Source organism: Salmo salar, chromosome 11 (assembly GCF_965601325.2).
Source record: "Salmo salar chromosome 11, fSalSal1, whole genome shotgun sequence".
NCBI classification, from domain to species: Eukaryota; Metazoa; Chordata; class Actinopteri; order Salmoniformes; family Salmonidae; genus Salmo; species Salmo salar.
The window spans coordinates 122285927-122310512 of NC_138301.1; the positions used below are offsets into that span (position 1 = coordinate 122285927).

Below are 24586 nucleotides of genomic sequence, written 5' to 3' on the forward strand. Positions count from 1 at the left end.
TGTGGTTTTAATTACCTAACTGCTCCAATTTGTGTTTAAGCTTCAACATACTTAAATAGTGTATTTGTCTACAGTGATTTTATAATATTGTAGCCCACCCCCCTCCCCTTCACACCACTTTCCATCAATTTATACAGTTTATATATTTTGGAAATCAACAAAGCATAAGAACACTTAGCTTCTTTTCATGTATTAAGGTGTACTTAGAGAATCCAGTGGGTTCTGGTTATCTTTTAATAGCTGATTCTTCTACGTTTTGTAAATGTATGTTTGTTGTTGGTTCTGAAAGAACGTGTTGAGGTTGTTTAGCCATTTACTGGGATTATTTTAAATTCATTGTGAGACTATTAAGTACATTTGAAAACTATTTAGTTGTGTGTGTGTGTGTGTGTGTGTGTGCATTGCCTTCAGAAAGTATTCACACCACTTGCCTTTTTCCACATTTTGTTGTACTACAGCCTGAATTTAAAATGGATTAAATGTAGATTGTGTGTCACTGGTCTCTACTCACACTACCCCATAATGTCAAAGTGGAATAATGTTTTTAGACATTTTTACAATCTAATTAAAAATGTAAAATCTGAGATGTATCGAGTCAATAAGTATGAACCTCCTTTGTTATGGCAAGCCTAAATAAATTCAGGAGTAAAAATGTACTTAACATGTCACATAAGTTGCATAGACTCACTCTGTGTTCAGTAATGGTGTTTAAGATGTTCACTGTACCCTGCAATCACACACCTGCAACCCTGTACATGTGACTATTAAACACTCAATCTCTGAACATTATTTTTGAATGATTACCTCATCTCTGTATACCACACATATAATTATCTGTAAGGTTCCTCAGTCGAGCAGTGAATTTCAAACAGATTTAACCACAAAGACAAGGCAGGTTGTCCAATGCCTCGCAAAGGGCATCTATTGGTAGAAGGGTAAAATAAATAAAAATTAAACAGACATTGAATATCCCTTTGAGCATGAAGGTATTAATTACAGTTTGGATGGTGTATCAATACACCCAGTCACTACAAAGATACAGGCGTCCTTCCTAACTCAGTTTCCGGAGAGGAAGGAAACCGTTCAGGGATTTTACCATGAGGACAATGGTGACTTTAAAACAGTTACAGAGTTTAATGGCTGTGATAGGAGAAAACTGAGGATGGATCAACAACATTGTAGTTACTCCACAATACTAACCTACATGACAGAGTGAAAAGAAGGAAACCTGTACAGAATAAAAACATTCCGAAACGTGTATCCTGTTCGCAACAAGGCACTAAAGTAAAACTGCAAAGAAAGTGGCAAAGCAATTAACTTTTTGTCCTGAATACAAAGTTTTATGTACAACTCTCCATATTTTGTAAGCATAGTGGTGGCTGCATCATGTTATGGGCATGCTTGTAATTGTTAAATGCTGGGGATTATGGCAAGACTACAAAATGGTCAACAACGAATTCAACAGAGCTTGATGAATTTTGGCAAGTGTTGCGCAATCCAGGTGTAGAAATCTCTTAGAGACTGACCCAGAAAGACTCACAGATGTAATGGCTGCCAAAGGTGATTCTGGGGTGTGAATACTTAGTTCCAGTCAAAAGTTTGGACACACCTACTCATTCAAGGGTTTTTCTTTATTTTTACTATTTTTCTACATTGTAGAATAATCGCGAAGACATCAACACTATGAAATAACACATATGGAATCATGTAGTAACCAAAAAAGTGTTAATCAATTTAAAATATATTTATATACAGAAGAGTTTGCAAAACTGTCATCAAGGCGAAGGGTGGCTACTTTGAAGAATCAATATATTTTGATTTGTTTAACACTTAATTTTTTTAATTATATTCTTCTTATCTGAATAAAATAGGATATTTTTCCCATTCCGGAGCGAGTGCTCACATGAAGTGGCTACGTTAAAAGTGATCATTTGAAATAGGTCCTATATGCTGGATTTAGAGTTATTTGGCAACTTTAGTTGTGAATGATACAAACCTTTTAGAATGTGTTAGATATCAAAACATATTTGGGCTGCATGACGGGACTTCAGACTATTGAAGATTTAAGAAAGTTGTAAAAAACAAAGCTTGTTCTCTGTTACTTGTCTCAGGCTGGACAAACTGTTCTCTCATCAAGTGATCATATGTTCACCCATCAGACTATTCTCAATTAAATCTGCTCTTTTAGTAATATGTCAAATGTGTTTCCATTTAGAATGGCCCATTAATAACAGGGACAGCAACAGGGGCAGGAACAGGAACAAGGGCAGGAACAGGGACAGGAAACAGGAACAAGGGCAGGAAACAGGAACAAGGGCAGGAACAGGAACAGGAAGAGGAACAGGGGCGGAAACAGGAACAGGAACAAGGGCAGGAAACAGGAACAAGGGCAGGAACAGGAAGAGGAACAGGGGCGGAAACAGGAACAGGGGCAGCAACAGGGGCGGGAACAGCAACAGGGGCGGGAACAGGAAGAGGAACAGGAAGAGGAACAGGGGCGGGAAACAGGAAGAGGAACAGGAAGAGGAACAGGAAGAGGAAGAGGAACAGGGGCGGGAAACAGGAAGAGGAACAGGAAGAGGAACAGGGGCGGGAAACAGGAGCAGCGGCAGCAACAGGAGGAATATACATGTCATCTGTATGCACTCCAATAGCCAATGGAGGCCGCTCTTTTTCCCACCGGTCCGTTTTGTTATTTATTTATTTCTATGCTACTTGGGGTTTATAGGGAAGGTACCGGTTCTCTAGAGGAGGCTTAGAGGAGTCAGTACACACACATTAACTAATCCCACTCTCTCTCTCTCTCTCTCTCTCTCTCTCTGTAGGTACCAGTTGTTCACTGAGAGGTTGTCTAAGCTGGAGGAGGCTGAGGGGAGTTTTGATAACTTCACCAGGAGTTACATGTTCTACGGTGTCCAGAGACAAGCTAATAACAGCCTGATGTTCAGAGAGTGGGCTCCAGGAGCTCAGGCCTTGTTCCTCACTGGGGACTTCAGTAAGTCACACACACACACACACACACACACACACGCGCACACGCACACGCACGCACACGCACACGGGCGGACGAGGACATATATATACAGTGCAAATGCACTGTACACGAATGCAAATCATTTTATAACATTTTTGACATGCGTTTTTCAGGATTTTGTTGTTGTTGTTATTCTGTCTCTCGCTGTTCAAATAACCACCATTAAAATTATAGACTGATCATTTCTTTATCAGTGGGCAAACGTACAAAATCAGCAGGGGATCAAATACTTTTTTATAATAATATATATATAATATATATATATATAATATATATATTATATATATATATATATATAATATATATAATATTATATATATAATATATATATAATATATAATATATATATATTCACTTTCCTTATCGCTAGCGCATGCATACATACATATACACACCCTAACCGGACAGTTTATTAGGTACACCATCCCATTCAGGAAAATGGTTCTCTCCTACAGACAGCGAGTCACGTGACCGTGGCTTGTTGTATAAAACAGACATCGAGGCATTTAGTTACTGTTTGAACGTTCTAACGTTCTAACGTTCTAACAAACTAAGACTGATATCAGGGCACAATAATGGTGTGGGGAATGTTTTCCTGGTACACGTTAAGACCCTTGATACCAACTGAGCAACGATTGAACGCCACAGTGTATCGTTGTTGACCAAACCCAGTATCTTTGGGACGAGATGGAAGGTGGTGTTGACCAAACCCGGTATCTTTGGGACGACATGGAAGGTGGTGTTGACCAAACCCGGTATCGTTGGGACGACATGGAAGGTGGTGTTGACCAAACCCGGTATCGTTGGGACGACATGGAAGGTGGTGTTGACCAAACCCGGTATCGTTGGGACGAGATGGAAGGTGGTGTTGACCAAACCCGGTATCGTTGGGACGAGATGGAAGGTGGTGTTGACCAAACCCGGTATCGTTGGGACGAGATGGAAGGTGGTGTTGACCAAACCCGGTATCGTTGGGACGAGATGGAAGGTGGTGTTGACCAAACCCGGTATCGTTGGGACGACATGGAAGGTGGTGTTGACCAAACCAAGTATCTTTGGGACGAGATGGAAGGTGGTGTTGACCAAACCCAGTATCTTTGGGACGAGATGGAAGGTGGTGTTGACTAAACCCAGTATCTTTGGGACGACATGGAAGGTGGTGTTGACTAAACCCAGTATCTTTGGGACGACATGGAAGGTGGTGTTGACTAAACCCAGTATCTTTGGGACGACATGGAAGGTAGTGTTGACCAAACCCAGTATCTTTGGGACGACATGGAAGGTGGTGTTGACCAAACCCAGTATCTTTGGGACGACATGGAAGGTGGTGTTGACCAAACCCAGTATCTTTGGGATGAGATGGAAGGTGGTGTTGGCAGTCCAATCTGCAGCGACTGCGTGATGCCATCGTGTCAGAATGGACCAACATCTCTGTAACGTTTCCAACACCCAAAGAATTCAGGCTGTTCTGGAGGCAAAGGGGGGGGGAGTCCGACTTGGTACTAGATGAGTGTACTTAATAAACTGGCCAGTGTGGGGGACACCTGCTCTTTCCGTGATGTACAGTAGACTGACTAGGTGAATCCAGTTGAAAAGCTATGATCCCTTCGTTGATGTCACCTGTTAAATCCACTTCAATCAGTGTAGATGACGGGTTAAAGAAGGATGAGAGAGAGAGAGAGAGAGAGAGGTTGAAGGAGATGATTGTGTTCTAAACATCTTGGGATGTCTGAGACAGAGCAGTTTAACAGACTAGTGTGTTTTTTCTGGTGAGCGCCCCAGGCCTGTTAAGCTGCAATAGCATCGCCTTAGGCCACTAACACCTCTGTCTGGAAATGGAGTATGTGCTTGGGGAGTGTGTATGTGTGTGTGTGAGACAGAGAGAGCAAGCTAGTGTGTTCTACTGTCTACTAAAGTGGCATGATTTGGTGCCTTGGGTATTCATCTCATAACACAATGTGACACCAATAGCTGCACTCTGCCCCCTCTCTCTGTACACGGCCCCCCTCTCTCTGTACACGGCCCCCCCTCTCTGTACACGGCCCCCTCTCTCTGTACACGGCCCCCTCTCTCTGTACGCGGCCCCCTCTCTCTGTACGCGGCCCCCTCTCTCTGTACACGGCCCTCTCTCTCTGTACACGGCCCTCTCTCTCTGTACACGGCCCCCTCTCTCTGTACACGTGGCCCCCTCTCTCTGTACACGTGGCCCCCTCTCTCTGTACACGTGGCCCCCTCTCTCTGTACACGTGGCCCCCTCTCTCTGTACACGCGGCCCCCTCTCTCTGTACACGTGGCCCCCTCTCTCTCTCTGTACACGTGGCCCCCTCTCTCTCTCTCTCTCTCTCTCTCTCGTCGGGGGCTGCTGCTGTGATGTCGCGGCAATTTAAAAACTTTATCTTGTGACAAATTCTGCAGCCAATAGGGATTCTTGTTGGCAACAGTGAGCTATTGTCTTCTATGTTCTCATGTAGCTAACTCCCCCCCCCGTCCCCGTCCCCAGATGACTGGAACAGAACGTCCCATCCCTACACTAAGAAAGAGTATGGTAAATGGGAACTTTGCCTTCCTCCCAAAAGTAACAAGTCACCTGCCATCGAACATGAGACCAAACTCAAGGTATTGTTACTACCATTATTATTATTGTTATTACTACTACTGTTACCATTATTATTATTGTTATTACTACTACTGTTACCATTATTATTATTGTTATTACTACTACTGTTACCATTATTATTATTGTTATTACTACTACTGTTACCATTATTATTATTGTTATTACTACTACTGTTACCATTATTATTATTGTTATTACTACTACTGTTACCATTATTATTATTGTTATTACTACTACTGTTACCATTATTATTATTGTTATTACTACTACTGTTACCATTATTATTATTGTTATTACTACTACTGTTACCATTATTATTATTGTTATTACTACTACTGTTACCATTATTATTATTGTTATTACTACTACTGTTACCATTATTATTATTGTTATTACTACTACTGTTACCATTATTATTATTGTTATAATTATTATTATTATTGTTATTACTAGTATTATTATTATTACTGTTGTTGTTATTATTATTGTTATTACTACTACTACTACTGTTACCATTATTGTTATAATTATTATTATTATTGTTATTACTAGTATTATTATTATTACTGTTGTTGTTATTATTATTGTTACTACTACTACTGCTGTTACTAGTATTGCTACTGCTACTCTATTCAAATCTGATCTGTTATTGATGCCAACTAGCTGGCCCAGGTCTTTGAATATCACACTGTGGTAATGTTGTTTTCTTAACAACACACTGCTTGTTGGCTGCTACACTCCAGCTAAGCCTGGAGCCTGGCTAGCAACAAGCACCTACAACGTCAAACTAACAGAAACTGATAATATTGTAATAATGCAGGCTTATCTGGCTTGAATTACATTATTGAAGATATGTTAGCTACTGCCAACTAGTAGTTAGCTAGCGCTTAAAGACAACAGTGGCTAGGTGTCCTGGCTAGGTAAGGTTTCAGTTTAATAGGTCACAGCCCCAAACATATATCAAAAAAGATATCCCATCAAGAGCCATTGCATTCTCACTCATTTCTGTCCTTTTTTGTTTCAAAAAGTGTCTATTTATTTCAAAAAGAGGGAGATGCAAAAAAAAAAAAAATTGTTACACTTTTTTTCCCAGGATACTAGCGAGTGGCTTGCGGCACCATCTGCTGACTATTTATTGAAGGGAGTTCTCAGCAGGTGTGCCAAATGTGATTCAGGAAACTAGGCGTATGTCGCAAGTCACGACTTCACAGGAGAGCCTTTTCAACGTAAAAACGTTTTATTTTTTTATCAAAATGCGTTTTTTTGGGGCACAAATGTTTTCTAGAACATGTGAACTTTAATGTGCCTTAATAACGAACTTGTATGCTATCTGTAAATACGAATAAAATTGTTACATTTACGAGTCTAGTTGGTTAAGCCACAGGAAAAAGTCAGTAACCTTCCCACTAGCCATGATTGGCTGAGATAATGAGTGGGCTGGACATGCTGAGAGAAGAGTTTGGATTGGTCTGCCATATAGAAGGCTTCTGTCTATTTGAGCTGGTCAGTCTGTTGGTAATCCTGTATAAGCTGCATAAGTGTTGCTCTCCACTTTCTGGAGGATCAAGTTTTGAAATCAGTGGAATTAGAGTATGATAGCTAAAGAGATGGAGGAAACGCCTGTCTCCGGATTACATCTTCAAACTAAGGGCAACCGTGGCATAGCATTCCTGATAGGGAGACGCGTCCATCATGCACGATGACGTATACACATAAGATGGTCTAGCGTTAGCTAGCTACATTTCCAGATATTACACATTTTCTAGTTTTGACAGAAAGTGGTTTCATTTCAAGCTAAAGTGTACTGTTAGCTAGCTAGCTAATGTTAGCAAAAAAGCGTTCTGAAATTGTTATAGACAAAGAAGAGCCCTTCACTAGATAGCAAAACATTCAAAGGGCTTTTTTTCCAAAAGTGAGTTTACAAGTTTATCAATTTTCAAAGCAAAATTACTTTCCCATTGTTCCTCAAATGCAGTGTATGATATACTATTTTGTAGCTCTGAGTCGCCACTTTTATCTAATGTAAAAAACATAATTTCAAATTTTGCTACATAAGATCGAATCCAGGTGGTGAGTCACACATTTCGTTATTGATGGAGAAATGACAAGGGGGAAAAACTCCCTTTAACCTGTTAGGGCTAGGGGGCAGCATTTGCACGTCTGGATAAAAAAAATGTACCCGATTTAATCTGGTTACTAATCCTACCCAGTAACTAGAATATGCATATACTTATTATATATGGATAGAAAACACTCTAAAGTTTCTAAAACTGTTTGAATGGTGTCTGTGAGTATAACAGAACTCATTTGGCAGGCAAAACCCTGAGACATTTTCTGACAGGAAGTGGATACCTGATGTGTTGTATTGACTTTAAACCTATCCCATTGAAAAACACAGGGGCTTAGGAATATTTTGGCACTTCCTATTGCTTCCACTAGATGTCACCAGCCTTTACAAAGTGTTTTGAGTCTTCTGGAGGGAGATCTGACCGAACAAGAGCCATGGAACGATGATGTCCCATTAGACACCTGGCGCGCGAGTTCATGTTGGGTACCCTCGTTCCAATACGTTATAAAAGAGTATGCATTCGTCCACCTTGAATATTATTCATGTTCTGGTTAAAAAAGGCCCTAATGATTTATGCTATACAACGTTTGACATGTTTGAACGAACGGAAATATATTTTTTCCCCTCGTTCATGACGAGAAGTCCGGCTGGCTTAGATCATGTGCTAACAAGACGGAGATTTTTGGACATAAATGATGAGCTTTTTTGAACAAAACTACATTCGTTATGGACCTGTGATACCTGGAAGTGACATCTGATGAAGAGAATCAAAGGTAATGGATTATTTACATAGTATTTTCGATTTTAGATCTCCCCAACATGACGTCTAGTCTGTATCGCAACGCGTATTTTTCTGGGCGCAGTGCTCAGATTATTGCAAAGTGTGATTTCCCAGTAAGGTTATTTTTAAATCTGGCAAGTTGATTGCGTTCAAGAGATGTAAATCTATAATTCTTTAAATGACAATATAATATTTTACCAATGTTTTCTAATTTTAATTATTTAATTTGTGACGCTGACTTGACTGCCGGTTATTGGAGGGAAACGATTTCCTCAACATCAATGCCATAGTAAAACGCTGTTTTTGGATATAAATATGAACTTGATAGAACTAAAAATGCATGCATTGTCTAACATAATGTCCTAGGAGTGTCATCTGATGGAGATTGTAAAAGGTTAGTGCATCATTTTAGCTGGTTTTATGGTTTTGGTGACCCTGTCTTTGACTTGACAAAACATTACACACAACTCTTGTAAATGTACTGTCCTAACATACTCTAAATTTATGCTTTCGCCGTAAAACCTTTTTGAAATCATAAAACGTGGTTAGATTAAGGAGATGTTTATCTTTCAAATGGTGTAAAATAGTTGTATTTTTGAAAAATTTGAATTTTGACATTTATTTGGATTCAAATTTGCCGCTCTTGAAATGCACCTGCTGTTGATGGAGTGCACCACGGGTGGCACGCTAGCGTCCCACCTAGCCCCAAGAGGTTAACGTCGCATAATCTGAATCTGCACAAACCGAGTCTAACTAAAATAAGTCCGTACCACACCAATTGAGTTGATGTATTTATTTACGAACAAGATAAAATGATAGTATAAGATACACACAGTCTAGGCTATTGATTAGAACTTAGTACAATGAAACAGGTCCCTAGCGGACCAACACAATCTGACACGTGTTACACAAAATGGAGATTTAAAATGAGAGAGAAAAGCCCACTTGGATACATTTGTAAACTATGCTTAGTTTAACCCTAAGACCTTGCCCCGTACTGCCACTCTTATGGGTCAGAGTATAATGATGGAATTACGTGTCAAAGGTCTCCAATGGGGTTTCTCTTCATTGACCGGGTTCCTTCTCGTCTGATGACGGCACTTCTTCGGTTACCCGGTGTAACTCTCTGTTTGTCCACACGATGGCAGTGTCCTTTTCTCTTAGTGGTCTGTTTTCCTTGTTCTGAAAGAGGGGTCTTCTGAGGACGGCTAATCAGCCATATAGGTGTTTCCAGCATGGGAATGAAAACAGTATAGGCACACGGATCCTTGGAGAGAATAACCGGGTGGTCCTGCTTGAATTCACCCTCTTAGACACAGCTACTCCTCCATAGCATAGATTGTTAAAAGGTTCCTTTGTCTTTACATTTACATTACATTTAAGTCATTTAGCAGACGCTCTTATCCAGAGCGACTTACAAAATGGTGCATTCACCTTATGATATCCAGTGGAACAACCACTTTACAATAGTGCATCTAAATCTTTTAAGGGGGGGGGGGGGGGTCTTCAACATCGTGTTGCGTTTTGGGGATTACAACTCATCGGACTCATTGGCTGCAGCTCGTGGTCACTTAGTCGTAATGTTAATTCTTAACTCGCATGTTTTATACCCTCGGGTCAGAAATGTGCGTTTCCACCTTTTTTTAGGGCAAGATCTCTGGACGTAACTAGTCACGAGGCTGGAGGTCTGTGTGTTGCAAGTTACGGGGCTGGAGGTCTGTGTGTTGCTAGTTACGGGGCTGGAGGTCTGTGTGTTGCTAGTTACGAGGCTGGAGGTCTGGGTGTTGCTAGTTACTCGGCTGGAGGTCTGGGTTTTACTAGTTACGAGGCTGGAGGTCTGTGTGTTGCTAGTTACGAGGCTGGAGGTCTGTGTGTTGCTAGTTACGGGGCTGGAGGTCTGTGTGTTGCAAGTTACGAGGCTGGAGGTCTGGGTGTTGCTAGTTACTCGGCTGGAGGTCTGGGTTTTACTAGTTACGAGGCTGGAGGTCTGTGTGTTGCTAGTTACTCGGCTGGAGGTCTGGGTTTTACTAGTTACTCTGCTGGAGGTCTGGGTTTTACTAGTTACTCGGCTGGAGGTCTGGGTTTTACTAGTTACTGGGCTGGAGGTCTGGGTTTTACTAGTTACGGGGCTGGAGGTCTGGGTTTTACTAGTTACGGGGCTGGAGGTCTGGGTTTTACTAGTTACTCGGCTGGAGGTCTGGGTTTTACTAGTTACTCGGCTGGAGGTCTGGGTTTTACTAGTTACTCGGCTGGAGGTCTGGGTGTTGCTAGTTACTCGGCTGGAGGTCTGTGTGTTGCTAGTTACTCGGCTGGAGGTCTGTGTGTTGCTAGTTACTCGGCTGGAGGTCTGTGTGTTGCTAGTTACTCGGCTGGAGGTCTGTGTGTTGCTAGTTACTCGGCTGGAGGTCTGTGTGTTGCTAGTTACTCGGCTGGAGGTCTGTGTGTTGCTAGTTACTCGGCTGGAGGTCTGTGTGTTGCTAGTTACTCGGCTGGAGGTCTGTGTGTTGCTAGTTACTCGGCTGGAGGTCTGTGTGTTGCTAGTTACTCGGCTGGAGGTCTGTGTGTTGCTAGTTACTCGGCTGGAGGTCTGTGTGTTGCTAGTTACTCGGCTGGAGGTCTGTGTGTTGCTAGTTACTCGGCTGGAGGTCTGTGTGTTGCTAGTTACTCGGCTGGAGGTCTGTGTGTTGCTAGTTACTCGGCTGGAGGTCTGTGTGTTGCTAGTTACTCGGTTTGAGGTCTGTGTGTTGCTAGTTACTCGGCTGGAGGTCTGTGTGTTGCTAGTTACTCGGCTGGAGGTCTGTGTGTTGCTAGTTCCTCGGCTGGAGGTCTGTGTGTTGCTAGTTCCTCGGCTGGAGGTCTGTGTGTTGCTAGTTACTCGGCTGGAGGTCTGTGTGTTGCTAGTTACTCGGCTGGAGGTCTGTGTGTTGCTAGTTCCTCGGCTGGAGGTCTGTGTGTTGCTAGTTACTCGGCTGGAGGTCTGTGTGTTGCTAGTTACTCGGCTGGAGGTCTGTGTGTTGCTAGTTACTCGGCTGGAGGTCTGTGTGTTGCTAGTTACTCGGCTGGAGGTCTGTGTGTTGCTAGTTACTCGGCTGGAGGTCTGTGTGTTGCTAGTTACTCGGCTGGAGGTCTGTGTGTTGCTAGTTACTCGGCTGGAGGTCTGTGTGTTGCTAGTTACGAGGCTGGAGGTCTGTGTGTTGCTAGTTACGAGGCTGGAGGTCTGTGTGTTGCTAGTTACGAGGCTGGAGGTCTGTGTGTTGCTAGTTACGAGGCTGGAGGTCTGTGTGTTGCGAGGCTGGAGGTCTGTGTGTTGCTAGTTACGAGGCTGGAGCTCTGTGTGTTGCTAGTTACCAGGCTGGAGCTCTGTGTGTTGCTAGTTACCAGGCTGGAGGTCTGTGTGTTACGAGGCTGGAGGTCTGTGTGTTGCTAGTTACCAGGCTGGAGCTCTGTGTGTTGCTAGTTACCAGGCTGGAGCTCTGTGTGTTGCTAGTTACCAGGCTGGAGCTCTGTGTGTTGCTAGTTACCAGGCTGGAGCTCTGTGTGTTGCTAGTTACCAGGCTGGAGCTCTGTGTGTTGCTAGTTACCAGGCTGGAGCTCTGTGTGTTGCTAGTTACGAGGCTGGAGCTCTGTGTGTTGCTAGTTACGAGGCTGGAGGTCTGTGTGTTGCTAGTTACGAGGCTGGAGGTCTGTGTGTTGCTAGTTACGAGGCTGGAGCTCTGTGTGTTGCTAGTTACGAGGCTGGAGCTCTGTGTGTTGCTAGTTACGAGGCTGGAGCTCTGTGTGTTGCTAGTTACGAGGCTGGAGCTCTGTGTGTTGCTAGTTACGAGGCTGGAGCTCTGTGTGTTGCTAGTTACGAGGCTGGAGGTCTGTGTGTTGCTAGTTACGAGGCTGGAGGTCTGGGTTTTAGTAGTTACTCGGCTGGAGGTCTGGGTGTTACTCGGCTGGAGGTCTGGGTTTTGCTAGTTACTCGGCTGGAGGTCTGGGTTTTGCTAGTTACTCGGCTGGAGGTCTGGGTTTTAGTAGTTACGGGGCTGGAGGTCTGGGTTTTAGTAGTTACGAGGCTGGAGGTCTGGGTTTTAGTAGTTACTCGGCTGGAGGTCTGGGTTTTACTAGTAACTGGGCTGGAGGTCTGGGTTTTACTAGTAACTCGGCTGGAGGTCTGGGTTTTACTAGTAACTCGGCTGGAGGTCTGGGTTTTACTAGTTACTCGGCTGGAGGTCTGGGTTTTACTAGTTACTCGGCTGGAGGTCTGTGTGTTGCTAGTTACGGGGCTGGAGGTCTGTGTGTTGCTAGTTACGAGGCTGGAGGTCTGGGTGTTGCTAGTTACTCGGCTGGAGGTCTGGGTTTTACTAGTTACTCTGCTGGAGGTCTGGGTTTTACTAGTTACTCGGCTGGAGGTCTGGGTTTTAGTAGTTACGGGGCTTGAGGTCTGGGTTTTACTAGTTACTCGGCTGGAGGTCTGGGTTTTACTAGTTACTGGGCTGGAGGTCTGGGTTTTACTAGTTACTGGGCTGGAGGTCTGGGTTTTACTAGTTACTCGGCTGGAGGTCTGGGTTTTACTAGTTACTCGGCTGGAGGTCTGGGTTTTACTAGTTACTCGGCTGGAGGTCTGGGTTTTACTAGTTACTGGGCTGGAGGTCTGGGTTTTACTAGTTACTCGGCTGGAGGTCTGGGTTTTACTAGTAACTCGGCTGGAGGTCTGGGTTTTACTAGTTACTCGGCTGGAGGTCTGGGTTTTACTAGTTACTCGGCTGGAGGTCTGTGTGTTGCTAGTTACTCGGCTGGAGGTCTGTGTGTTGCTAGTTACTCGGCTGGAGGTCTGTGTGTTGCTAGTTACTCGGCTGGAGGTCTGTGTGTTGCTAGTTACGAGGCTGGAGGTCTGGGTTTTAGTAGTTACTCGGCTGGAGGTCTGGGTTTTGCTAGTTACTCGGCTGGAGGTCTGGGTTTTAGTAGTTACGGGGCTGGAGGTCTGGGTTTTAGTAGTTACGGGGCTGGAGGTCTGGGTTTTACTAGTAACTCGGCTGGAGGTCTGGGTTTTACTAGTAACTCGGCTGGAGGTCTCGGTTTTACTAGTAACTCGGCTGGAGGTCTGGGTGTTACTAGTTACTGGGCTGGAGGTCTGGGTTTTACTAGTTACTCGGCTGGAGGTCTGTGTGTTGCTAGTTACTCGGCTGGAGGTCTGTGTGTTGCTAGTTACTCGGCTGGAGGTCTGTGTGTTGCTAGTTACTCGGCTGGAGGTCTGTGTGTTGCTAGTTACTCGGCTGGAGGTCTGTGTGTTGCTAGTTACTCGGCTGGAGGTCTGTGTGTTGCTAGTTACTCGGCTGGAGGTCTGTGTGTTGCTAGTTACGAGGCTGGAGGTCTGGGTTTTAGTAGTTACTCGGCTGGAGGTCTGGGTTTTGCTAGTTACTCGGCTGGAGGTCTGGGTTTTAGTAGTTACGGGGCTGGAGGTCTGGGTTTTAGTAGTTATGGGGCTGGAGGTCTGGGTTTTACTAGTAACTCGGCTGGAGGTCTGGGTTTTACTAGTTACTCGGCTGGAGGTCTGGGTTTTGCTAGTTACTCGGCTGGAGGTCTGGGTTTTGCTAGTTACTCGGCTGGAGGTCTGGGTTTTAGTAGTTACGGGGCTGGAGGTCTGGGTTTTAGTAGTTATGGGGCTGGAGGTCTGGGTTTTAGTAGTTACGGGGCTGGAGGTCTGGGTTTTACTAGTAACTCGGCTGGAGGTCTGGGTGTTACTAGTTACTGGGCTGGAGGTCTGGGTTTTACTCAGATCCAATTTAGACAACCAACTGTCTGGACTATCTGGACATTTTCCACACAACGTACAGTATGTAAACATATTGTGAAAACTCTTCAGGTTACAATGTTTTCGTTATAATGTCGTCATTTAACTTTTAATAAAATAACAAAAACAACATTAATTTTCATATTCCATCTATTGTCGTTACTACTATTTTGACTGATGAACTATATCGTCCCAAAGTCCATTTATTTCATGTTGCTGTTCTGAGGTAGGTTCTCCATAGGCCCATCATACAGTCCATTCCTCCATAGTGAGAGGACAAAGGGATTTTGTCTGCTGCCTAAAGATTTACAATGGGCGTGAGGTGTCATAAAACTCCATACCTCTCGATCTCTCCCCCGCTTGTGGGTGTGAGAGATGTCTCTGTAGGAGTGTGGTCCACGGTAACCTGACCCGCACAGGCCAGTCATGACAATACACTACCCTTTATTTTATAAACTCGATATAAACGCTACCCTTAATTCTGTATTTTATAAACTCGATATAAACGCTACCCTTAATTATACATTTTATAACCTCGATATAAACGCTACCCTTAATTCTGTATTTTATCAACTCGATATAAACGCTACCCTTAATTCGGTCTTATATAAACGCTACCCTTCTGTATTTTATAAACGCTACCCTTAATTCTGTATTTTATCAACTCGATATAAACGCTACCCTTAATTCTGTATTTTATCAACTCGATATAAACGCTACCCTTAATTCGGTCTTTTATAAACTCGATATAAACGCTACCCTTAATTCTGTATTTTATAAACGCTACCCTTAATTCGGTCTTTTATAAACTCGATATAAACAATGTCACGGTTGTCGTAGGTTAAAGTGGACCAAGACGCAGCGGGGAAAGGTGCACTCATCTTCTTTTTATTTAAACTGACAAGAAGGTGAACCAAAACAAACACGTACACAACAAAACACAATGACTAATAACAGGCCGGTAAGGCAACAAAGCTATACCCAGCACAATCTCCCACAAATACTAAAACAAACACATACCTATATATAGGACTCTCAATCAGAGGCAACTAGAAAACACCTGCCTCCAATTGAGAAGTCCAATCACCAATTAACTAAACATAGAAATACAAAGAACTAGACAAAACATAGAAATACATTAACATAGACCAGTGCCCAAAACCCGGAATAATAAATCAAACACACCACTAAACACACAACCACCCCGAACCACATAAAACAAACACCCCCTGCCACGTCCTGACCAAACTACAATAACAAATAACCCCTATTACTGGTCAGGACGTGACAGCTACCCTTAATTCTGTATTTTATAAACGCTACCCTTAATTCTGTATTTTATAAACTCGATATAAACGCTACCCTTAATTCTGTATTTTATAAACTCGATATAAACGCTACCCTTAATTCTGTATTTTATAAACTCACCATAAACCATCCTGCTCTACTGAATGTTGTCTTGTGTGGTATGGTACATCCTTGAGGGATGAGATGTGTTATTGTGATTTATATAATGAAAGCTCCAGTTATTGAAAGATATTGTTATTGATTAGCACCCACTTGGTTATCCATTCAACAATACGAGGGGTAGTGAATGAGGACATGGGGGAACGGAGCGACTTAAGGAGTCGGAAAGTACTGTTAGGGGGGCGATTTGTAACTGGGAATGGGAGGGAGCTTGGCACAGTTTGCCCGGGTGTGTGTGTACAAACAACATCCCCACACACACACACACACACACACAATAACAGCCTATCAGTGTTGGCACACAGAACGTTGTTAAACTCTGCTGGGCCCATCTGTTTCTTCCCAGGCTATATATATACACACACACACAGACACTGAGCTAACAGAATTGTTGGTGGATTTTACTGGCTGGGGTCTCAATGCAGGGGCTAAGAACATAATCATATGTCATGCGGTGCAGTTTAAACCCTCACCGTGTTTAAAACCCTCACTGTCTTTAAAACCCTCACTGCGTTTAAAACCCTCACTGCGTTTAAAACCCTCACTGTCTTTAAAACCCTCACTCTCTTTAAAACCCTCACTGCGTTTAAAACCCTCACTGTCTTTAAAACCCTCACTGCGTTTAAAACCCTCACTGCGTTTAAAACCCTCACTGCGTTTAAAACCCTCACTGCGTTTAAAACCCTCACTGCGTTTAAAACCCTCACTGCGTTTAAAACCCTCACTGCGTTTAAAACCCTCACTGCCTTTAAAACCCTCACTGCGTTTAAAACCCTCACTGCGTTTAAAACCCTCACTGCGTTTAAAACCCTCACTGCGTTTAAAACCCTCACTGCCTTTAAAACCCTCACTGCCTTTAAAACCCTCACTGCGTTTAAAACCCTCACTGCGTTTAAAACCCTCACTGCCTTTAAAACCCTCACTGCATTTAAAACCCTCACTGCGTTTAAAACCCTCACTGCGTTTAAAACCCTCACTCACATTCTATCCTCCTCTTGCAAACTCTCCCTCTTTTTCTCTGTCACTTACTTGTCTTTTTAAAAAATATATATATTTCAGAACAGCCTCCAAAACAAACTAAAACTGAGGTTCCATCTCTGACCAATACTTTTGTTCTCTGCCTCATGTGACTCGTCTCTTCTCACACTTCCATTCTTTAATATTCCACCAACATGTCTGAAACATTTTCCCAGCCAGACTGTATCTATGTCAGTTCAGGCTCTACTTCGCCACAGGGGACTCTACTTTTACTTTCTCCACTCTGACAACTCTTAACAGGCAACTAGTTGGTAAATATTTCATAGTGCCCAAAATCTCCCCCTTCCCCTCTATAGGACTGTTGGTAGGGCGTCTGTTTGTTTAGCTCAGACCCTGTACACCTCCGTCTGCCTTATGATCAAACAAATAAAGCATGAAAAACAACCCACAGCAAACCGAGACACAGACACACGCACGCACGCACGCACGCACGCACGCACGCACGCACGCACGCACACACACACACACACACACACACACACCACTGTTCGATATGTCTTCAGTAGCTCTTTAAAATCACCTCAACAGTTCAGCATCACTGAACCAGTAATTATTCCGAAATTAATATTTGATCATGTTTTTTGGTGTGTGTGTGTGTGTGTGTGTGTGAGACTCTTTATGAACTTTTAACTAGACCTATAGAATGCTGGAAGGGTTTACCTTGCCACTGTGGCAAATCTATACAGCTACCTGGGGATTTAGCTAGCGAAAAGGAAAGTGTGTGTTTTGAAAGTAAAGATATAAGAGTTTTTTTTTTTTTTTCGGGGGAAAAACTTACATTGCCAGGGGATATCGCATCCGTACTAAAACTCTAGGAGAGAAGCGGGTTGATCTGTTCATCTCATCAGTACTAAAACTCTAGGAGAGAAGCGGGTTGATCTGTTCATCTCATCAGTACTAAAACTGTAGGAGAGAAGCGGGTTGATCTGTTCATCTCATCCGTACTAAAACTGTAGGAGAGAAGCGGGTTGATCTGTTCATCTCATCAGTACTAAAACTCTAGGAGAGAAGGGTTTGATCTGTTCATCTCATCAGTACTAAAACTCTAGGAGAGAAGCGGGTTGATCTGTTCATCTCATCAGTACTAAAACTCTAGGAGAGAAGCGGGTTGATCTGTTCATCTCATCAGTACTAAAACTCTAGGAGAGAAGGGTTTGATCTGTTCATCTCTTGTCCACCAGTCTTAAGAGAAGGTTCTAGGTCTGACGGACCCCTAGTTCTCTAAAGCCCAGTTCAGATACAACAGCCGTAGAGACGAGACAAAACTAGCCAGTTAATAAAATGTTGTCGTCCAACAGGTGACTAAAGACGGGACCGTTCAGATACAACAGAAAACTAGCCAGTTATAGAAGGTTGTGTCGTCCAACAGATGACTAAAGACGGGACCTGTTCAGATACAACAGAAAACTAGCCGGTTATAGAAGGTTGTGTTGCCATACAGCTGACTAAAGACGGGACCGTTCAGATACAACAGAAAACTAGCCAGTTATAGAAGGTTGTGTTGCCATACAGCTGACTAAAGACGGGACCGTTCAGATACAACAGAAAACTAGCCAGTTATAGAAGGTTGTGTCGTCCAACAGATGACTAAAGACGGGACCGTTCAGATACAACAGAAAACTAGCCAGTTATAGAAGGTTGTGTCGTCCAACAGATGACTAAAGACGGGACCTGTTCAGATACAACAGAAAACTAGCCAGTTATAGAAGGTTGTGTTGCCATACAGCTCGACTAAAGACGGGACGTTCAGATACAACAGAAAACTAGCCAGTTATAGAAGGTTGTGTTGCCATACAGCTGACTAAAGACGGGACCGTTCAGATACAACAGAAAACTAGCCAGTTATAGAAGGTTGTGTCGTCCTAAAGACGGGACGTTCAGATACAACAGAAAACTAGCCAGTTATAGAAGGTTGTGTCGTCCAACAGATGACTAAAGACGGGACCTGTTCAGATACAACAGAAAACTAGCCAGTTATAGAAGGTTGTGTTGCCATACAGCTGACTAAAGACAGGACCGTTCAGATCAAAACGACCCGCCATCTGATTGAGCCCGGTTCCATGCTAACGATACCTCCTTCACAATGACGTGATGAAACGTTGATACAAAGTGACCACTTGTTGTAGCAACTAGTATCATGAAATACATTAACCAGAAATGGGATGCACTGCAGCAACATGGCTAGCTATAGCGCTCTGCTTGGCTAACTAGCTGTTTCGCTAAACACGAAACGTCAGATCAAACTTTTTGAATTCTGTGTTTTTAAAGTTACATATCTTGAAAGGGTAGTTGGTGCTATTTTTCATCCATCCAATCTTTCACTTCTAGGGGATAAAATTTCGTATTAATATTTTGGTGTCTTGTTGCTAGATAAATATCGTCTGACGCCATTTCCTCTTCAACATGTCTTGTCCAATCAGCTAGTGGTACTGACGTCCGAAGGGGAGGAGTTATTCCGTATCTCTCCGTGGGCCAAATACTGTCACAAACATGTGGACTCCAACACCTACGACTGGATACACTGGGACCCTGTTAGACCTTGCCTGGTATGTACCGTGTGTGTGTGTGTGTCTAGCATTGTGAGAAGCCTTTTTATTGCAGAAAGCTTCCTCCTTTTTAATGAAGTGCTATTTAACATTTCACAGACAGCCACCCAGACACCCTGATGTGAAGAAGCTCTTCACTGTAAGCAGGGCTTGGCAGCATGAAGCTTTTGATGTTTGTGTTTCTAATGGAGACATGTTTATGTAACGCTTAATAAAGGGATCCTTCACTCTCCTCCTCCTCCTCCTCCTCCTCCTCTGCCCATCTGCTCTCCTCTTCTCCTCCAACCCTCTCTTCTCTCCTCCCCTCCTCTGCTCTCCCCCCTCTGCTCTCCCCCCTCTGCTCTCCCCCCTCTGCTCTCCCCCTCCTCCTCTCCCCCTCCTCCTCTCCCCCTTCTGCTCTCCCCCTTCTGCTCTCCTCCTCCTCTCCCCCTTCTGCTCTCCTCTGCTCTCCCCCTTCTGCTCTCCTCTGCTCTCCTCCTCCTCTCCCCCTGCTCTCCTCCTCTCCCCCTTCTGCTCTCCTCTGCTCTCCTCCTCCTCTCCCCCTTCTGCTCTCCTCCTCCTCTCCCCCTTCTGCTCTCCTCCTCCTCTCCCCCATCTGCTCTCCTCTGCTCTCCCCCTTCTGCTCTCCTCTGCTCTCCTCCTCCTCTCCCCCTTCTGCTCTCCTCCTCCTCTCCCCCTTCTGCTCTCCTCCTCCTCTCCCCCCTCTGCTCTCCTCCTCCTCTCCCCCTTCTGCTCTCCTCCTCCCCTCCCCCCTCTGCTCTCCCCCTCTGCTCTCCTCCTCCTCTCCCCCTTCTGCTCTCCTCCTCCTCTCCCCCCTCTGCTCTCCCCCTCCTCTCCCCCTTCTGCTCTCCTCCTCCTCTCCCCCTCTGCTCTCCCCCTCTGCTCTCCTCCTCCTCTCCCCCTCTGCTCTCCTCCTCCTCTCCCCCTTCTGCTCTCCTCCTCCTCTCCCCCTTCTGCTCTCCTCCTCCTCTCCCCCTTCTGCTCTCCTCTGCTCTCCTCCTCCTCTCCCCATTCTGCTCTCCTCCTCCTCTCCCCCTCTGCTCTCCCCCTCCTCTCCCCCCTCTGCTCTCCTCCTCCTCTCCCCCCTCTGCTCTCCTCCTCCTCTCCCCCTTCTGCTCTCCTCCTCCTCTCCCCCTTCTGCTCTCCTCCTCCTCTCCCCCCTCTGCTCTCCCCCTCTGCTCTCCTCCTCCTCTCCCCCTCTGCTCTCCTCCTCCTCTCCCCCCTCTGCTCTCCCCCTCCTCTTCAGCTGTTGCGTCAGGTTTATAGACAGAGACATACCCAGACAGAAGCAGTTGGTCATCAAAGCAGTTTGAGTTGGACTGTTTCTCAGTTATTCCCTGTGGGATGTAAAACTAACCTCTCTCTCTCTATCATCTCTCTCTATTCTCTCTTTCAATGCTCTCTTTTGCTCCTTCCCACCATTTTCCCTCCCTCCTAGCTCTCTGTTGTTCTTCAGCAGTACTATTGTCTCAGGCCCTGCGGTACCAGTGGTACTGTTGTCTCAGGCCCTGCGGTACCAGTGGTACTGTTGTCTCAGGCCCTGCGGTACCAGTGGTACTGTTGTCCCGGGGCCCTGCGGTACCAGTGGTACTGTTGTCCCGGGGCCCTGCGGTACCAGTGGTACTGTTGTCCCGGGGTCCTGCGGTACCAGTGGTACTGTTGTCCCGGGGTCCTGCGGTACCAGTGGTACTGTTGTCTCAGGCCCTGCGGTACCAGTGGTACTGTTGTCTCAGGCCCTGCGGTACCAGTGGTACTGTTGTCCCGGGGCCCTGCGGTACCAGTGGTACTGTTGTCCCGGGGCCCTGCGGTACCAGTGGTACTGTTGTCCCGGGGCTCCTGTGGTTTCACAACGTTTCTGTTGAACAAATGTTTGTTTGTTTGAGTGTTTCTTTCTTAGCTGATGTGAGATGAACAGTGATGCTCAACCAAACTAATTTACCCCCTCAGTAACTTCTCTCTGTCTCTCCTCTCTCTGTCTCTCCTCTCTCTCTCCTCTGTCTCTCTCTCCTCTGTCTCTCTCTCCTCTGTCTCTCTCTCCTCTGTCTCTCTCTCCTCTGTCTCTCTCTCCTCTGTCTCTCTCTCCTCTGTCTCTCTCTCCTCTGTCTCTCTGTCTCTCCTCTCTCTCTCTCTCTGTCTCTCTCTCTCTGTCTCTCTCTCTCTGTCTCTCTCTCTCTGTCTCTCTCTCTCTGTCTCTCTCGCTCTGTCTCTCTCGCTCTGTCTCTCCTCTCTCTGTCTCTCCTCTGTCTCTCTCTCCTCTGTCTCTCTCTCCTCTGTCTCTCTCTCCTCTGTCTCTCTCTCCTCTGTCTCTCTCTCCTCTGTCTCTCTGTCTCTCCTCTGTCTCTCTGTCTCTCCTCTGTCTCTCTGTCTCTCGTCTCTCTCTCTCTGTCTCTCTCTCTCTGTCTCTCTCGCTCTGTCTCTCTCTCTCGCTCTGTCTCTCTCGCTCTGTCTCTCTCTCTCGCTCTGTCTCTCTCGCTCTGTCTCTCTCTCTCGCTCTGTCTCTCTCTCTCTCTCCTCTGTCTCTCTCTCTGTCTCTCTCTCTCCCCCCTGTAGCACCAACACACCCGTCCTAAGCGTCCCAGGTCTCTGCGTATATACGAAGCTCACGTTGGCATCGCCTCGCCGGCGGAAGAGATCGCCACCTACACCAACTTCACCCTCAACGTCCTGCCCAAAATCAAAGACCTGGGTGGGTATGGAAAAGTCTACCGTAAGGAACCTGATGACAGTGGAGGAAAACAGACACACACAAGGACTGTTGATCTAGAGATGGGGGTTTAGCTGCCATTCTCTCCACATTAACTCTAGTGAGAGAGTGAGAGAGTGAGAGTGAGTGAGAGAGTGAGAGAGTGAGAGAGTGAGAGAGTGAGAGAGTGAGTGAGTGAGTGAGTGAGTGAGTGAGTGAAGACGCCAAATTGCCCACCGTTTAGCCACAAACTTTCCCAGTCTATTTACTTAATGTTCATTTTCCAGAAGGATGTGAGTTTACGGTGTGGAAGTAGCTGTAGCACAGCCAGCAGTTAGAATGGGACGTTGGGAAGGAGAAGAGAGATGGACAGAGGGAGAGAGAGAGATGGACAGAGGGAGAGAGAGAGATGGACAGAGGGAGGGAGAGAGAGATGGACAGAGGGAGGGAGAGAGAGATGGACAGAGGGAGGGAGAGAGAGATGGACAGAGGGAGGGAGAGAGAGATGGACAGAGGGAGAGAGAGATGGACAGAGGAGAGTACGGTAGTATTGATCCCAACTCGTCAATAAGTTACAAGGGCATGAGAAACGGCCACATTATTAAGACACATGAAGGCACCTGCTGTAGTATCCAGCGATTCCAGAGTGTTCTGTTTTCTACTCTGGAGGAGTACACAACAGGAAGACATCTGTTACGCTCATCAGAATGACGGGTCTAAACCTCTCTGTGGAACGTCTGGGTTAGGATGAACCTGCTTCTGAAGCTGCTCCTGTCTCTCGTTAGGTCTGGGTCTGTCTCTCTCGTTAGAGCCCTGTGGGGTCTCTCTCATTAGAGCCCTGTGGGGTCTGTCTGTCTCTCTCTCGTTAGAGCCCTGTGGGGTCTGTTTGTCTCTCTCGTTAGAGCCCTGTGGGGTCTGTCTGTCTCTCTCGTTAGAGCCCTGTGGGGTCTGTTTGTCTCTCTCGTTAGAGCCCTGTGGGGTCTGTCTGTCTCTCTCGTTAGAGCCCTGTGGGGTCTGTTTGTCTCTCTCGTTAGAGCCCTGTGGGGTCTGTCTGTCTCTCTCGTTAGAGCCCTGTGGGGTCTGTCTGTCTCTCTCTCGTTAGAGCCCTGTGGAGTCTGTCTGTCTCTCTCGTTAGAGCCCTGTGGGGTCTGTCTGTCTCTCTCGTTAGAGCCCTGTGGGGTCTGTCTGTCTCTCTCGTTAGAGCCCTGTGGGGTCTGTCTGTCTCTCTCGTTAGAGCCCTGTGGGGTCTGTCTGTCTCTCTCGTTAGAGCCCTGTGGGGTCTGTCTGTCTCTCTCGTTAGAGCCCTGTGGGTCTGTCTGTCTCTCTCGTTAGAGCCCTGTGGGTCTGTCTGTCTCTCTCGTTAGAGCCCTGTGGGTCTGTCTGTCTCTCTCGTTAGAGCCCTGTGGGTCTGTCTGTCTCTCTCGTTAGAGCCCTGTGGGTCTGTCTGTCTCTCTCGTTAGAGCCCTGTGGGTCTGTCTGTCTCTCTCGTTAGAGCCCTGTGGGTCTGTCTGTCTCTCTCGTTAGAGCCCTGTGGGTCTGTCTGTCTCTCTCGTTAGAGCCCTGTGGGTCTGTCTGTCTCTCTCGTTAGAGCCCTGTGGGTCTGTCTGTCTCTCTCGTTAGAGCCCTGTGGGGTCTGTCTGTCTCTCTCGTTAGAGCCCTGTGGGTCTGTCTGTCTCTCTCGTTAGAGCCCTGTGGGTCTGTCTGTCTCTCTCGTTAGAGCCCTGTGGGGTCTGTCTGTCTCTCTCGTTAGAGCCCTGTGGGGTCTGTCTGTCTCTCTCGTTAGAGCCCTGTGGGGTCTGTCTGTCTCTCTCGTTAGAGCCCTGTGGGGTCTCTCTCTCGTTAGAGCCCTGTGGGGTCTGTCTGTCTCTCGTTAGAGCCCTGTGGAGTCTGTATGTCTCTCTCGTTAGAGCCCTGTGGAGTCTGTATGTCTCTCTCGTTAGAGCCCTGTGGGGTCTGTCTGTCTCGTTAGAGCCCTGTGGGGTCTGTCTGTCTCGTTAGAGCCCTGTGGGGTCTGTCTGTCTCGTTAGAGCCCTGTGGGGTCTGTCTGTCTCGTTAGAGCCCTGTGGGGTCTGTCTGTCTCGTTAGAGCCCTGTGGGGTCTGTCTGTCTCGTTAGAGCCCTGTGGGGTCTGTCTGTCTCGTTAGAGCCCTGTGGGGTCTCTCTCTCGTTAGAGCCCTGTGGGGTCTCTCTCTCGTTAGAGCCCTGTGGGGTCTCTCTCTCGTTAGAGCCCTGTGGGGTCTCTCTCTCGTTAGAGCCCTGTGGGGTCTCTCTCTCGTTAGAGCCCTGTGGGGTCTCTCTCTCGTTAGAGCCCTGTGGGGTCTCTCTCTCGTTAGAGCCCTGTGGGGTCTCTCTCTCGTTAGAGCCCTGTGGGGTCTCTCTCTCGTTAGAGCCCTGTGGGGTCTCTCTCTCGTTAGAGCCCTGTGGGGTCTCTCTCTCGTTAGAGCCCTGTGGGGTCTCTCTCTCGTTAGAGCCCTGTGGGGTCTCTCTCTCGTTAGAGCCCTGTGGGGTCTGTCTGTCTCTCTCGTTAGAGCCCTGTGGAGTCTGTCTGTCTCTCTCTCATTAGAGCCCTGTGGAGTG

At 45.9% G+C, this 24586-nt stretch overlaps 1 protein-coding gene across 1 annotated transcript in view; it reads left to right on the plus strand.

Annotated features, from left to right (window-relative positions):
* Nucleotides 1-24586, plus strand: part of gbe1a (glucan (1,4-alpha-), branching enzyme 1a) — a 148024-nt gene that overhangs the window by 31512 nt on the left and 91926 nt on the right. The window contains exons 2-5 of the mRNA XM_014129886.3: nt 2826-2995; nt 5535-5650; nt 19202-19327; nt 21878-22013. Of these exons, the coding sequence (XP_013985361.3) occupies nt 2826-2995; nt 5535-5650; nt 19202-19327; nt 21878-22013 (548 nt within the window). The remainder of the gene's footprint in view (nt 1-2825; nt 2996-5534; nt 5651-19201; nt 19328-21877; nt 22014-24586) is intronic.